The sequence below is a fragment of the Caenorhabditis remanei genome, chromosome I (assembly GCF_010183535.1).
Source record: "Caenorhabditis remanei strain PX506 chromosome I, whole genome shotgun sequence".
NCBI lineage: Eukaryota > Metazoa > Nematoda > Chromadorea > Rhabditida > Rhabditidae > Caenorhabditis > Caenorhabditis remanei.
Window position 1 is genome coordinate 16,163,030 of NC_071328.1, and position 14,892 is coordinate 16,177,921.

Genomic DNA, 14,892 nt, shown 5'->3' on the forward strand with positions numbered 1-14,892 from the left:
TTCCGTCCTGATCTTTGCTATTGTTCTTTTTTTTTGATTTTATATACATTTTGTAGATCAAAATTAGATCTTCATTATTGTAGTTGACAATTTCCCACTAGCTCCGCCCACTTTTGAGATATGCGCCTTTAAAGATGACTATCCGCTGAAAAATGCTCAACTTCAAAGACGTTTATCTCAAAAGTGGGCGGAGCTAGTGGGAAATTGTCAACTACAATAATGAAGAGCTAATTTTGATCTACGCAAAAATAAATTATTTTAGAAATTTCAGTACAAAAAGGATCCATGACGAAGTCTCAAAGTTGGTGAATTTTTGAAAATGTTTGAATTTTTTCGAAATTTTGAAAATTCTGAAGTTCAGTAAGATTTGAGCGGTTTTTCGGAATTTTAAAGTTTTTGGACAAACAGACACACAGACAGAGCTTCCTTTGTCTCCCTGCGTCTCTCTCACTCTCTGTGACTTTCTGTCATTTCCATTTTCGCGCATACACTTTATTTATTGTCCTCCTCCCCCCACTTGTTGTCCAACCGCCTAGATTTCAAGGTCAAAATCATCATCTTTTTCTACCCGCCATTCATTCTCTTTTTTTGATCTACCCTCTCTAATTCTCTGCGTCTCTCTCTCTTTCTCTATCTCTCTCTCTTTTGAATAATTGCCATCACTCAATTCATTCCCGTTTTCACGCAAATTTACCCTCTCTCTCGCAGTGGAGGCTCCGCCCACTTTATGATGACCACAAGAGGTGAATTGTTTGCATACTAGTGGTTTTTATAATTATTTTGACCTCAGGTTGAGGGGTATGGTAGAGGCTTAGGACTACAAACTACAAATGTGATTTTTTGAAAATTTAGAACACCGTGACCAGTTTAGTTTAAAAACCATAAAAATAGGTGCGAAATTCATTGAGTTACAATCGTTTAAAGTTTTGCTGAGGCTAACAGACTACAAACTACAAAACACAGTTAGCCTCAGCAAAAATTGAAGTTGGCGTAATTCGGTTGTTTTTTGACGGATTTTTGTTATTTTTATCACAAAATGTTGGATTTTTGATATATTTTTATACTTTTTTGGTTTAGTGTAAATTTTGACTTTTTCCTTTGAGAGTTTGAGAGAATTATTTTCAAATAAACTATTTTAGATTATTGCATAATCTGAAAGTCCTTTAAATTCTGAACATTTCTGGCTAAAAATCATTAAAATCCGTCAAAAACTCATTGAGTTACACTCATCTGAAGTTTTGCTGAGGCTAACTGACTACAAACTACAAAAATGAGTTAGCCTCAGTAAAAATTAAAATCGACGTAATTTGATCAGTTTTTGACAGATTTGTGTTATTTTTATCTTGAAATTTAGGAATTTTGCTATATTTTCATATTTTCGGTATAAAATAGATTTTGACTTTTTGCTTCGAGAGTAAAAATGGTTTCCAAATAACTATTATTTTCAATATATTTGATTATTTTATATTCTGAAAGCTCTTCGATTGTTGAGTTTTCCTGTTAAAAAACCATCAAAATCGGTCAAAAACTCGCTGAGTTACGCCTATTCAAAGTTTTGCTGAGGCTAACTGACTACAAACTACAAATCTCAGTTAGCCTCAACAAAATCTTCAAAGTGCTCTAATTCGCTCATTTTTCTATGGATTTTTGTGATTTTTGGCTCAAAATGTCTCAATTTTTATGATTTTTCCTTTTTTTAACATCCGTTTGTCTTCTGATTCTCCTTTTTACTCATTTTGACTATTCCAGAAGACTTTACATATCCAAAAGTCCCTATATATATATATATATATATATATCATCCAGAGAGAAGAATGAGGAGTATATTGAAACACCTTGGGATCGGAAAGCGTACCAAAACGTGAGAAATCGTATTTTTGATCCACATTAGAAAAAGGGGCGGGGCTTAAAATACAGTAGGTCAATTACAGTTTTGTGATAAAAAAGGGCTTGGGGGTACTGTAATTTCAAATTATCGTCCTTTTTTTTCCAGAGTGTCATTCGGTGACGATCACACATTTGTATACGAGAAGGAGGACGATGCGACACCACTTGTACCAAGGCAGCCGTTCACAGAGTTAGTTCTTCTTTTTTTTTGAACTGTCATTGGTGAAAACAGAGAATTTTTCTGAAAAGTTGGTGAAAAAATCATAAAAATTGGTGAAAACCCCGTTGAGTTACACCCATTTCAAGTTTTGTTGAGGCTAAGGCTACAAACTACAATCTCGAGTTAGCCTCAGCAAAATTTAAAATCGCTGTAATTCAGACAGTATTTGTTCAATTTGCAAGATTTTTAGCTCAAAAAACTGGATTTTCGCCAAGTTTTAGGATAACATGCACTTTTCAGTATTTTATATTCTAGAGTCCGAAAAAAGTCTGAATTTGGTTTTTTGTTAGATTTTTATACCATTTTGAAGATATTCAAATTCTGAACATTTCTGTCAAAAAACCAACAAAATCCGTTTGAAACCCACTGAGTTACACTTGTTCTAAGTTTTGCTGAGGCTAACTGACTACAAACTACAAAACTCAGTTAGCCTCAACAAAGCTTAAAGTCACTGTAATTTGCTCATTTTTTGCTCAAATTTTTTGATTTTTTCAGTAAAAATAAGATTTTTCCCGTTTTTCTCAGTTTTTAGGTTTTTGATGTATAATAAGTCTCCGTTGAATAAAAAAAATCTTTAAAAAATTTTCCGAATTTTTTGCCAGTTTTTAAGCGTAATATAATAGAGTTTTACATTTTGAACATTTCTGTCTAAAAACCATCAAAATTGGTCAAAAACTCTCTGAGTTACAGTCATTTCAAGTTTTGTTGAGGCTAACTGACTACAAACTACAAATCTCAGTTAGCCTCAGTAAAATTTCAATTTGCTCTAATTCGCTCATTTTTTGAGGGATTTCTGTGATTTTTGTCTAAAAAAGTCACATTTCTTCCACTTTTTCTTCTTTCTTCCTGTTTTTTTTTTCTAAAGCCAGTCCCGAAAATATCCGATCAGCTGCTTTTCATTTTTTTTCTGTTTTTTTTCTTTTTGAGACACTCTGTGTGTGTGTGTGAGTGTCAGTGTCAGTTTAAGAAGTGCTCTTCTTATCAACTCGTTTCTTGCCAACACACACACACAACATAAGATAGAAAACGACGAGAGAGTGTTGGGAGAGAGGAGAGACGCAGAGAAAGTGTTCTCTCTTTCTCTGCGTCTCTCTCTCTCTCCCATCGTCACGAAGAGATCCAAGAGTTGAGTCCTCTTTTACTCTTTTACTCTCGTTTTCTGTCGATTCGGTTGGCTTTTCGGTTGAATCCCGCCAGCAATCCATCCCGCATTCTCTCTCAGCTTCTCATCACTATTCATCCCCCTCTTCTGGGTTATTCGAAATGACTAAGTGAGTCTTTTTTTAAAATTTATGTAGATCAAATCGGTATTAAGAGTTCTTTTAAAAGTTTGAAAGCGTTATTTTTGGTTCTAGAATGCTCAAATCCTCAGTGGACTTGTTAAGATCGGATTTTGGTAACGGCTTTGAGACTACAAACTACACTTTTACATTTTTCTGAAAGCCCTTTGAATTCTCAACATTTCTGCTCAAAAACTATAAAAATCCATCCAAAACTCATCGAGTTACGGTCATTTAAAGTTTTACTGAGGCTAAGACTACAAACTACAATTCTCAGTTAGCCTCAATTTCAAACTGCTCTAATTTGATCAGTTTTTGACGGATTTTTGTAATTTTTGCACCAAAATGTAGGGTTTTGGCTAAATTTTTTAATTATAAGCAATTTTTGAACGTTTTTTCCAAAAAAAAACCAGAAATAATCGTTTCAGCATTTTTCATATGCAATTTTTATACCACTCAATAGCTCTTTAGATTTTCTACATTTCTCTTAAACAACCATAAAAATCCGTCTAAAACTCACCAAGTTACAGTCATTTTAAGTTTTACTGAGGCTAACTGACTACAAACTACAAATCTCAGTTAGCCTCAGCAAAAACTTCAAATTGCTCTAATTCGCTCATTTTTGGACGGATTTCTGTGATTTTTGTCCGAAATCGTCGCATTTTTCTTCTTCTTTTTCTTTTTGTTGTTTTTGTCGTCTTCTGAAGTTCCAAACCACTTCTAAAACACCAGAAAATCCTTCCCAAGAAAAAAAAACAAGTTGTTTACCCCGGCGAATCTTGTTCCGGAGCGGTCGAGACAAAAACAAGTCATTTTTGTTAGTCCCTCTCTCTTTCTCTTCTATTTTTGAGCCGCCCATGTTTCATTTTTCCAAAAATTTGTCTATTGAGAGAGAAGACGTCAAAGTTCGGTTTTCTCGTGGGAATATTCGACGCGTTTTCGGAAAATATCAACAATATATGAATAGTATATGACACTTATGGATGTCTGTCTGTCTGTCTGTGCATCTGGATTTCCAGATGTCCAAAAGCTCAACTTTTTTTGAAAAACTTCATAATTTAGTCTGTCTGTCTGTCTATCTGTGTGTCTCGCAGTCCGGATGTCCCTGAAACCTTCAAACACTAAAAACGGCCCTACTTTAGACTTTCTCTTGTTACAGGATTGCAATTTTTGACATTTTGACGTCGTTCTGTAGATCTGTCAGTCCGGATGTCCTGGAATTCTTAAAATTTGAACTTTTTTAGAAAAAAAGTTGTCCGGATGTCCAAAGTTTAGATTTTTGGATATTCCTAGTCTTCTAAAACCGTTTTTTTTTTCACTTTTCCGGATGTCCCGTATTCAAAATTATCGTAGTTTGTCCATCGGTGTGCCTGCTCATCCGGATGTCCACTATTCCTAGATGAATCTGTCTGTCTGTGCATCCGGTTGTCCGGATGTCCTTCAACCTCTCAAATTTCCCCCGAACTAAACTCTTCCCCCCTTCACTTGGCTATTAAATTTCAACGGGAACACGAGAATTTATCATTTTCGTGTAAAACCTCATTGCGAGAAAATTTTACGGAGAAATAGTGTGTAAAAATGAGAGAGTGGGCGAGAGAAAACAGGTGTGTGAATGAGTCAACCGGAGAGAGGTTTAAACTCAGTTGTACTCTTTCTGTGCTCGACGGAGAACGAAGGGGCGGTTATCTTCTGGGTTATCTTCTCACTTTTCCCTTGAACAGAACCACAAACTAACAAAAATATGGGAAAAATTCAAAAAATCGTTTAAAAATCCTATCATTTTCATGAAAAAATTCCGAAAAATCCCGAAAAAAAGACCAACTTTGACTCTTTGTAACTCCGCCCTTTTAGGCACAGTTTCAAATTTTTTATATTATTTTTGTAAATCAAAACTAGTTCTTCATTTTTGTAGTTGACAACTTTTTGATAGCTCCGCCCACTTTTGAGATATAGCGTTTTGAAGATTGCAACTGGGAGGCGAGAGGGGAGGAGAGACGCAGAGAAACGAGAACACGCTAGCTTCTCTGCGTCTCCTCTTGCTTTGAAGCGCTATATCTCAAAAATGGGCGGAGCTATCAAAAAGTTGTCAACTACAAAAATGTAGAGCTAGATTTGATCTACAAAACGAATACAAAAATTTTGAAATTGGTTTGTAAATGGCAGAGTTACGGAGGGTCAAAGTTGAGCGAATTTTAAAGAATTTTTTAATTTTTCAGTATTTTATTATCCAATTAAACTCTTTTTTTCTCCTAATACATCACAGACCTAAACTAAATATTTGTGTAATAAAAAGGGGAAAGGCGAGAGGGTGCATGTGTTTATAAATATTTATTCAATTCTTCTTCTTTTCACTCATTTTTTAATGAAAAAATGAGAGGACTGGGGAAAAGTAAATAGAATATCCTCTCTCTCTCTTTTGCCGTTTTCAATGTCATCAAATATTTTATAATTGTTGGTTTACAACAATGGATGGAGAGAAGGGTTAGAGAGAGGGGATCTAGATCTAGTTGCCACACTTTTTTTTGTTCGATTGGCAGATTTTTTATTCAGAATTCGAAACATTCAGCATTTTATACACTTTTTACACAAAAAATCACAAAAATCCGTCGAAAATCGACCGAATTACACCAATTCGAAATTTTGCTGAGGCTAACTGAAATCTGTAGTTTGTAGTCTTAGCCTCAGCAAAAACTGAAATGGCTGTAACTCAGTGAGTTTTTGTCCGATTTATGTGATTTTTAGCTTAAAAGGTGAGGGAAGGGAAGGCCTATATCGTGGGAGCAAATTTTGAAAATTTCGAGATTTTCAGATAAAATTTTTTGTCTAGATATAACTTCTGAAAAAGTTATGTCAAAAACATAGCCCTTTCGATTCTGAACATTTCTGTCCAAAAACCACCAAAATTCGACAAAAACCCGCTGAGATACAGCCATTTCAAGTTTTGCTGAGGCTAACTGACTACAAACTACAATTCTCAGTTAGCCTCAGCAAAAATTTCAAAACGCTCTAAATCACTCATTTTTCGTCGGATTTTTCTGATTTTTGTCTTAAAATGTAGGATTTCGACGGGATAATCTTTCTAATTGATTTTTTTGAAAGAAAACTTTTTTGTAGTTTGTAGTCTTCTCAGAAGATTGCGTGTTGTCTCTTTTAAACACTTCCGACTAGGGGTTTCGAGTAAACAAAAAACAACCAAAAAAAGAGAGAGAAACTCTCGAAAATTGAATTGTCAATTCTTCTCTTTTCGGGGTAAAAGGGGACACAGAACTTGTTCTTTTTCTCTTTTTTTCTTTTTTTTGTCATTTTTCGATCGAAATTAAAAGTGACAGGTTTGTGTCTCTCTCTCTCTTTGAATAGGTTCGTTTTCTGATGTCTTCAAAAGAAAAAAAAAGATTTTTGTTCCCCTTTTCATATAAGTTCACATTCACTTCTCAAAAATTATTTTCTTTTCTTTTTTTTTGAAGAAATTTTTTCTTCAAAAAAAATTCTGATCGTGTCAGGAAAAATGATGCAAAAAAGGTGGGTGTGGATTAGTTTTTTTTTTGGATTATTTTTTGCAAGAAAACGTCAGTTGTATGGTGTTTTGGACTACAGGAAATTTTTAGGAGCCTGACCCAATTTTTTTCTACAGAAACCGTCTTAGAATAAAAATTCATAAAATTTCCCGGTTTTTGAGCTTAAAATCACAAAAATCCGTCAAAAACCGACCAAATTAGAGCGTTTTGAAATTTTGCTGAGGCTAACTCGTTTTTGTAGTTTGTAGTCAGTTAGCCTCAGCAAAAATTTGAAAAGGTGTATTTCTACGGGTTTTTGACATTTTCTGTAATTTTTTTAGAGATAGTAGAGAATTTCTCAAGCTCTCTGAAAATATCTTTTAAAAAATAAATATTTGATACTATTCGGTTCAGGTTAATGTCTTCTACGACCCCCTAAAACTGGGCATCTGGATAGACAGATGTTAGTCGGAAATGCAGGAAAAAAATTAACATAAAATTGGATTGTTATCTTGGAAAGACATCAGGAAATTACATGGTTTTAGTTGGCAAAGTCCATCGACAGTAAGAGTAGTTTGCTGAGGCTAACGGCTACAAACTACAAATCTCAGTTAGCCTCAGTAAAACTTCAAATCACTGTAACTCAGTCAGTTTTTGACTGATTTAACATAAATGTTTTGATGAAAAAGTAGAATTTTAATAGTATTTTTAGATATTGCTTTATTCACATCTATTTAAAAAATAAAAGTATTGACTTTTTTTTGTTAAAATTGTCACAAATTTTTAAATTTTTTGAACGTTACTTATTCTCAAAGCCCTTCAAATTTTAAACATTTCTGTCTAAAAATTATCAAAATCCGACAAAAATTCACTGAGTTACAGTCATTTCAAGTTTTGTTGAGGCGAAGACTACAAACTACAAATCTCAGTTAGCCTCAGCAAAATTTAAAAATCGTTCTAATTCGGTCGATTTTCAATGGATTTTTCTCATTTTTTCATAGAATAGTAGGATTTTGTTTATATTTTTTATTTAGATTTAGTTTTTGGTGCGCAAGCACCAAAAACATGTTTGTTGCCCTTTTTTAGTCATGAAGCCCCTGAACCCATCCGGACGGCTTCTTCTTCTTCTGGTAGAAGGGGGATACTGGCAACACTTTGTGACAATGTTTCTCTCTTTCTCTAACCACTCTCCTCAATTCACACACTCTCTCTCACTCTCTGGTTCCAACAGAGAGAGAGAAGGGGGGACATATGCATTCTAATTGCATTCGTGTCCCCTCTCTCTCTCTCTAATTCTCTGCGTCCCTCTCTCTCTCTTCTCGAGAGAGCCCCGAGGCTTCACCCATTCTGCCATTCGGACCTCATTTTGTTGTGTATGTGCCGCCCCTCCCGACGGAGCCCCGCCGGAGCTCCACGGAGCTCTTGTTTGTTGCACTTTTTTGGATTCGAAGGAAGCTGTTTTGGGTTCTTTTGTAGTTTGTAGTTGTTAAGCCTCGGCATAATTTCGGGGAATAGTAGAATGAGTTATGGGAGCTAAACAGTTGGAAAATTTTCCGTTTTTGACAATTTTCCCCCTCTTTCCTCTTGATTCACTGTCTCTAGATCTGGTTTCCCCAATTTTTTTCATATTTTCTATTTTAATTTTACATGGAAAATTACATTTTCTGATAGCCCATTCAATTTTTTATATTCTCCAACAAAAAATTTAGAAAAATATCAAAAACTGACCGAATTAGAGAACTTTGAAATTTTGCTGAGGCTAACTCGTTTTTGTAGTTTGTAGTCAGTTAGCCTCAGCAAAATTTGAAATGGGTGTAACTCTGCAGGTTTTGGGTGGATTTTTGTGGTTTTTGGTGGGAAATGTGTGGAATCAGAAGATGTTTGTTATCAGTTCAAAAATTTAAAAAATTTATTGAAAATTCAAAAATGTTTTTTTTTAACCAAATAACAATAAACAATATTTTCATACGTTTTGTGCCTTATTCAATTCTCCTTTAAATTCCCAAAATTTCTGTACAAAAACCATCAAAATCCATCAAAAACCCGCTGAGTTACATCCATTTCAAGTTTTGCTGAGGCTAAGACTACAAACTACAAAAACGAGTTAGCCTCAGTAAAATTTCAAAATGCTCTAATTCTCTCATTTTTTGACGAATTTTTGTGATTTTTGCACCAAAATGTAGGATTTATATCGGAAAATCGTGTTTTTTTGTTTTCTGGACTCTATAGTTTTAGTGAAGTGAAGAAGAGGCTTTAGCCTCTTCAAAATCTTCCTCTTCTTCTCAAAAAAAAGACGGAGAAGAAGAAGTCGTTCAAACTAATCCCAGAATGAGAAGAAGAAGAAGGGGAAGAAGAGACTTAGTCCTCCCATCTTCCCTCCTCTTTTTGTCCATTTTATATTTTGGAGAAGGGCCAGCTTTGTCTTCCCCCCGATTGGGTTGTCGCCATCCCTTTACTGACCAATACCAAATTGAAGTAATTTAATTAATAGTGCATTGGGAGGGCCGGCGGCGGGGAAGAGGGGGAGGACACAAATGTACAACATATGTGTCACTCCCTGAGACTTATTATATGTAGATCAAAAACCTAGAAACTAGAGAGAAAAACGGGAAAAATCTTCTCTTTTACCGGAAAAATCAAAGAATTTGAGCAAAAAATAAGCGAATTACAAAGATTTCAAGTTTTGCTGAGGCTAACTGAGATTTGTAGTTTGTAGTCAGTTAGCCTCAGCAAAACTTGAAATGGGTGTAACTCAAGGATTTTTCGTCGGATTTTTGTGGTTTTTGAAGGGAAATGTTTAGAATGTGAGACTCTATCATATTACTGGTAAAAATTCTGAAAATTTTTTTCCATTTTTTGATTAAAATGATTATTTTATGTTTGTACTCAAAAATTCCTATTTCTCTGTACGAAAATCATCAAAATTGAGTGAAAACTGACCGAATTAGAGCATTTTAAAATTTTACTGAGGCTAACTGAGATTTGTAGTTTGTAGTCTTAGCCTCAGCAAAACTTGAAATGGGTGTAACTCGATGCGTTTTTGATGGATTTTAATGGTTTTTAGACAAAAATGTTCAGAATCTTACTAGCTTTCAGAAAATATAAAATAATTTTAGTTTTATTTTAAAAAATCTGTTCAAAATTTCCTAAATCTTAGCCTCATTTACTTACTCAATCCATCATTTTTGAAACATGCACTGTTTCCTCCTCTTCCCCTTCTCCCTAAAAGTGATCATTCATGTGTGCACAATGAGCACAAACAGAGAGCAAAGAGCACACCTGTCCCCTTTCTACAACAATTATCTATCCAAATCGGAAGTCATAAAAGGGGGAAAAGATTGAAAACCTGCACAAGGGACCTTTCTGAGAAGCAAAAATCGGTGGTTTTTGACTAAGACCCCGTCCCGTTTGACCAGATTTTTTTAAACTAAAATTTACACTAGTTTTGTAGATCAAAACTAGCACTACATTTTTGTAGTTGACAATTTTTCGATCTCTCGCTCCGTCCACTTTTGAGATATCCGTCTTCAAAACGAGAGGAGACGCAGAGAAACGAACCTCGCTTTAAAGCACTATATCTCAAAAGTGGGCGGAGCTATCAAAAAGTTGTCAACTAGAAAAATATAGAGCTGGATTTGATCTACAAAACCAATATAAGTTTTTTAAATTTTGAGCTGAATTAAAGTACATGGGAGGGTGTTAAGAAGACCAATTTTCAGTAAAAATGTTTTTTTCACAATTTTTTTTCTAGGTCATTCTTTTGTAGTTTATAGTCTATATATGGTCTTTTTGCCCCATTAAGCCTCTCTTTCTTTTAATTGACCTTTTTCTCTCCAATAAGCGCCCCCCTCATAAAAGGGACACCCCCAATTACCCCCTTTCTAAAACCATCTGCTTCTCCCCCCATTCCATTTTCTTTTCCATTCATTTTGTACACATTATGTGTCCAATAAACTGGTCACACTGAAGATGTTCACATTTAAACCGCTTTTATTCGGTTTTTAGGCTAAATTTTTGCGAAAAAAAGAGAAAATTCGGTGAATATTGATCATCTTTGACCCTTTGTATCTCTGCCCTTTTTTGCACAACTTTGAATTTTTTAAATGCTTCTTGTAGATCGAATCTTGCTCTATATTTTTGTAGTTGACAACTTTTTGATAGCTTTGCCCACTTTTGAGATAAGCGCCATTGAAGATGCAAAGCAGAGAGTGAGACGCGGAGAAGCTAGCGCGCTCTCATTATTCTGCGCCTCCTCTTGCTTTGAAGCGCTTTATCTCAAAAGTGGGCGGAGCTATCAAAAAGTTGTCAACTACAAAAATTTAGAGCAAGATTTGATCTACCAGAAAAATATAAATTTGAAAATTTTAGACTTATAGGGAAGTCGGGACGGGCCTTCAAAATACACAAATGTTTGAATTAAACTTTGTTCTTTATCAATTTTTTAGGGTTTTGGTCAATTTTTTTTAGGTTTGCGGTAGTAATTTAGTATATTATATAACGGAAAATTAATAATAAACCCGTTGAAACTCTCAAAAATTCCCAAAAAAGCCTAAAAAACTTCAAAAAACTTTTTTTTCAAATTTTCTCAATTCCCTCGCTCCAAATTCTTCATAATTTCATCTTCTATTCATTTCAGCCCAGACGCTCCAGTGAGTCGAGTGGTCGTCACATCGGAGACTGTTGTTCCAGAAGCTCCGTCCCCAATTCCACCGCCAGCACAGTTCGAAGAGGTCAGACGAGTCGCCGTTTCGCCTCCACTTCCTTCAAAGTGAGTGTGTCTGTCTGTCCGGATGTCTGTGTGTCCAGATGTCCATTCAAAAAATATATATTTGTCCAGATGTCCGAAACCCTTGAGAATAAGCTTTGACCGAAAAACTCTTCACTTTTCTTCTCTTCACTAAAACTACAAAGTGGAAATAAAACAAAAGTTTGAGCAAAAACTTGCTTAATACGATTTTCCGCTAAAAATCCTACATTTTGATGCAAAAATCACAAAAGTCCGTCAAAAACTGAGAGAATTAGAGCATTTTTAAATTTTTCTGAGGCTAAATCGTTTTTGTAGTTTGTATTCTTAGCCTCAGCAAAACTTGAAAGCGCTGTAACTCAGCGAATTTCAAACGGATTTGAATGGTTTTTAAACAGAAATGCTCAAAATTTAAAGGGCTTTCAGATTATGCAATAATATAAACAAATTATTTAAAAATTATTGTTACTTTCAAAGGAAAGGAAAAAGTCAAAATCTATACTAAACCAAAAAATATAGAAACATAACAAAAACGCTACATTTTGGTGCAAAAATCACAAAAATCCGTCAAAAAATGAGCGATTTAAAGCAGTTTGAAATTTTGCTGAGGCTAACTGAGAATTGTAGTTTGTAGTCAGTTAGCCTCAGCAAAATTTGAAATAGCTGTAACTCGATGAGTTTTTGATGAATTTTGATGGTTTTTGTATAGAATTTTTGGGAATTCAAAGAATAATTAAATACGACACAAAAAAAATAATTTAATATTTTGTTTTTCGGTTAAACAAGCTTAGGCTGGGACGCCTTGGACACGTTTTTATTAGAAAAAAATTGTCTGTCCGGATGTCTGTTAGTCCGGTTGTCTACTTCTTTTTAAAATCCTCTGTCTGTAGTTCTGTCTGTCTAGATGTCCTTAAAGGAGAAGTCGAGCGAATTTTTTTTTCAAAACCTTTTTTTTCTGATTGCTCGGTGAGACTTAGCACACTACAAACTACATTCTTCTAAGTCTCTATCTATCAATTTCAGACCAATGGATCTTCATTTCCGGTTTGTTTTCTCATTATCTCTTAGTGCTTCTCTTTTTTTGTGTGTGTAGTGTTGAAATCACTCGAGTGGGCGTGGCCTAAGTTGTGTCAGAGCAAAAAAAAATTATTTGTGAAGTTTTTCTTGGTTTAGGTCTTATTTTGATAAGAAAATTGTTTTTTTTTTGAAGAACAAAAAATTTTCCAATAAATTTTTTTTTCAGAAAAATGACTGACGCTGAAAATCCGTTCCGACCGGAGGAGATACTGTACCATGAGGTGGATCCGATTGTCGAGCAGTACCTCCATAAGCCATTCCCGCCAAGCAGACCCGGCTCTGCTCAGAATACGCCCACCAAACAGCAACACTTTTCACAGGCGTGAGTTTTTAGACTACAAAGACTACAAAGACTACAAAGACCACAAACTACAAATAACACATAATACAAGTCAATTAGCCAATCGAATTAACGCCCGATGATTTTCAGAAAATTATCGATTTTCACCTTAAAACCTCAAAAATCAAACAAAAAAAATTTGACTACAAACTACAATTTTTCTGAATTTTCCAGAAGCACTCCACCACCAACTACCAACGAGTCCCCATTGTACCTCCAAAACGGACTGAGCAAAGAACAGTTGGTACAGAACGAGAAAAACGAGGCGAACCATTCGGAGCCACTACTTGCCGAGCATAATCGGTTGGTTTTTGCAACAAAAAAAATTATTTAGAAAAAACTTAAAGGATAATATGAAAGTGCAAAAAATTCTGCGTTTTTCAATAAATAAATCATAAAAATCGGTTAAAAACTCGCTGAGTTACAAAGGTTTGAAGTTTTGCTGAGGCTAACTAGGAAGAGACTACAAACTACAAAACATAGTTAGCCTCAGCAAAAATTCAAATCGCTGTAACTCAGCGAGTTTTAATCGGATTTTTGAGATTTTTGGACTAAAATGTAGGATTTTTGCTGAATTTTTTGATTTTATGCAATTTTCGGAACGTTTTTGTTCATGTTTATAAAAATCAGGGTTCTCAAATGTGGGCAAGAGACGAAGTAAATGAAAAAGAGTACATAAATAGAAAAAATACACAATTTAGACATTTTTGTGCAAAAAACGAAGAAAATCCGTCAAAAACCGACCAAAATACAGCGTTTTAAAATTTTGCTGAGGCTAACTGAGAATTGTAGTTTGAAGTCAGTTAGCCTCAACAAAACTTGAAAAGACTGTAACTCATTGAATTTTTGTCGAATTTTGGTGGTTTTTTTGACAGAAATATGCAGAATTTAAAAGTCTTCTTTGTAGACTAAAAAATTTTCAGAGGAAATGTTTTTGAGAGTTGTAAAAAAAGTTTTTAAAAACAGATTTCTGAATTGTTGATAAAGAATGAAAATCTACGAAAAACTCTACATTTTTGTTTAAAAATCATAAAAATCGGTCCAAAACTCACTGAGTTACACCCATTCAAAGTTTTACTGAGGCTAACTGACTACAAACTACAAATCTCAGTTAGCCTCAGCAAAACTTCAAAGTGCTCTAAATCATTCAGTTTTTGACGGATTTTTGTGATTTTTACACCAAAATGGAGGATTTTTGGCGGAAAATCAGAATTATAGTTTGTAGTTTTTCGATAACTTATTTTTCTATTTCAGCACCGAAGAATACGTCGAAGAGTTGCCACCAGCAGGAAAAGTCGAGTTAATACACGTGAAGAAGAAGAAGTGCGGATGTTGCTCAGTACAGTAATCCCCTCCTACAGTACTCCACCCAATTATTTTTCGCCCCCCGCTAGCCCCGCCCCTTTCTCTCTTCTAGCCCCGCCCACTTTTGTGTTCCCGAGATGATCAAAGAAACCAACGAATTTAAAATCAATATTCTTCTTCCTTCTTTCCCCCATTTATACTTTCGTGACTCCGCCCCCTTCTCTAAGCCCCGCCCCCCTTCATATTTTTTTCATACTGTACCGGTGTCCCACTACAGTAATCCGACACTTTTTATCGCTTTTTGCTTCCGTTTTTTTTTGTAGTTTGTACCCACCAATTGACTCCGCCCCCCAACACTTTTCAACTGAGCTTTTTTCATTAATTAAAAAAAATACATTTGACCTACAAACATTTGAAATCTAAGTCCATGTTACCTAAGCCTCCCACCCCACCCCCCAAAAAAACTTTGTGTCGATTTTTTCTGTTTTTTTTTCTCTCTGAAAGTAACATTTTCAAAATATTGAGTACGGACTACAAACTACAAA

The 14,892-nt window shown here is 34.8% G+C and overlaps 1 protein-coding gene across 1 annotated transcript; it reads left to right on the forward strand.

Annotated features, from left to right (window-relative positions):
- Positions 1-11,075: 11,075 nt before the first annotated feature.
- On the forward strand, positions 11,076-14,390 carry GCK72_003419 (uncharacterized protein; the record flags this gene model as incomplete). Its single annotated transcript, XM_053724046.1, has 5 exons — positions 11,076-11,089; positions 11,518-11,649; positions 12,869-13,024; positions 13,217-13,345; positions 14,297-14,390. The coding sequence occupies 5 exons, from the start codon at positions 11,076-11,078 to the stop codon at positions 14,388-14,390; spliced, it is 525 nt and encodes a 174-aa protein (XP_053592691.1).
- Positions 14,391-14,892: the final 502 nt, after the last annotated feature.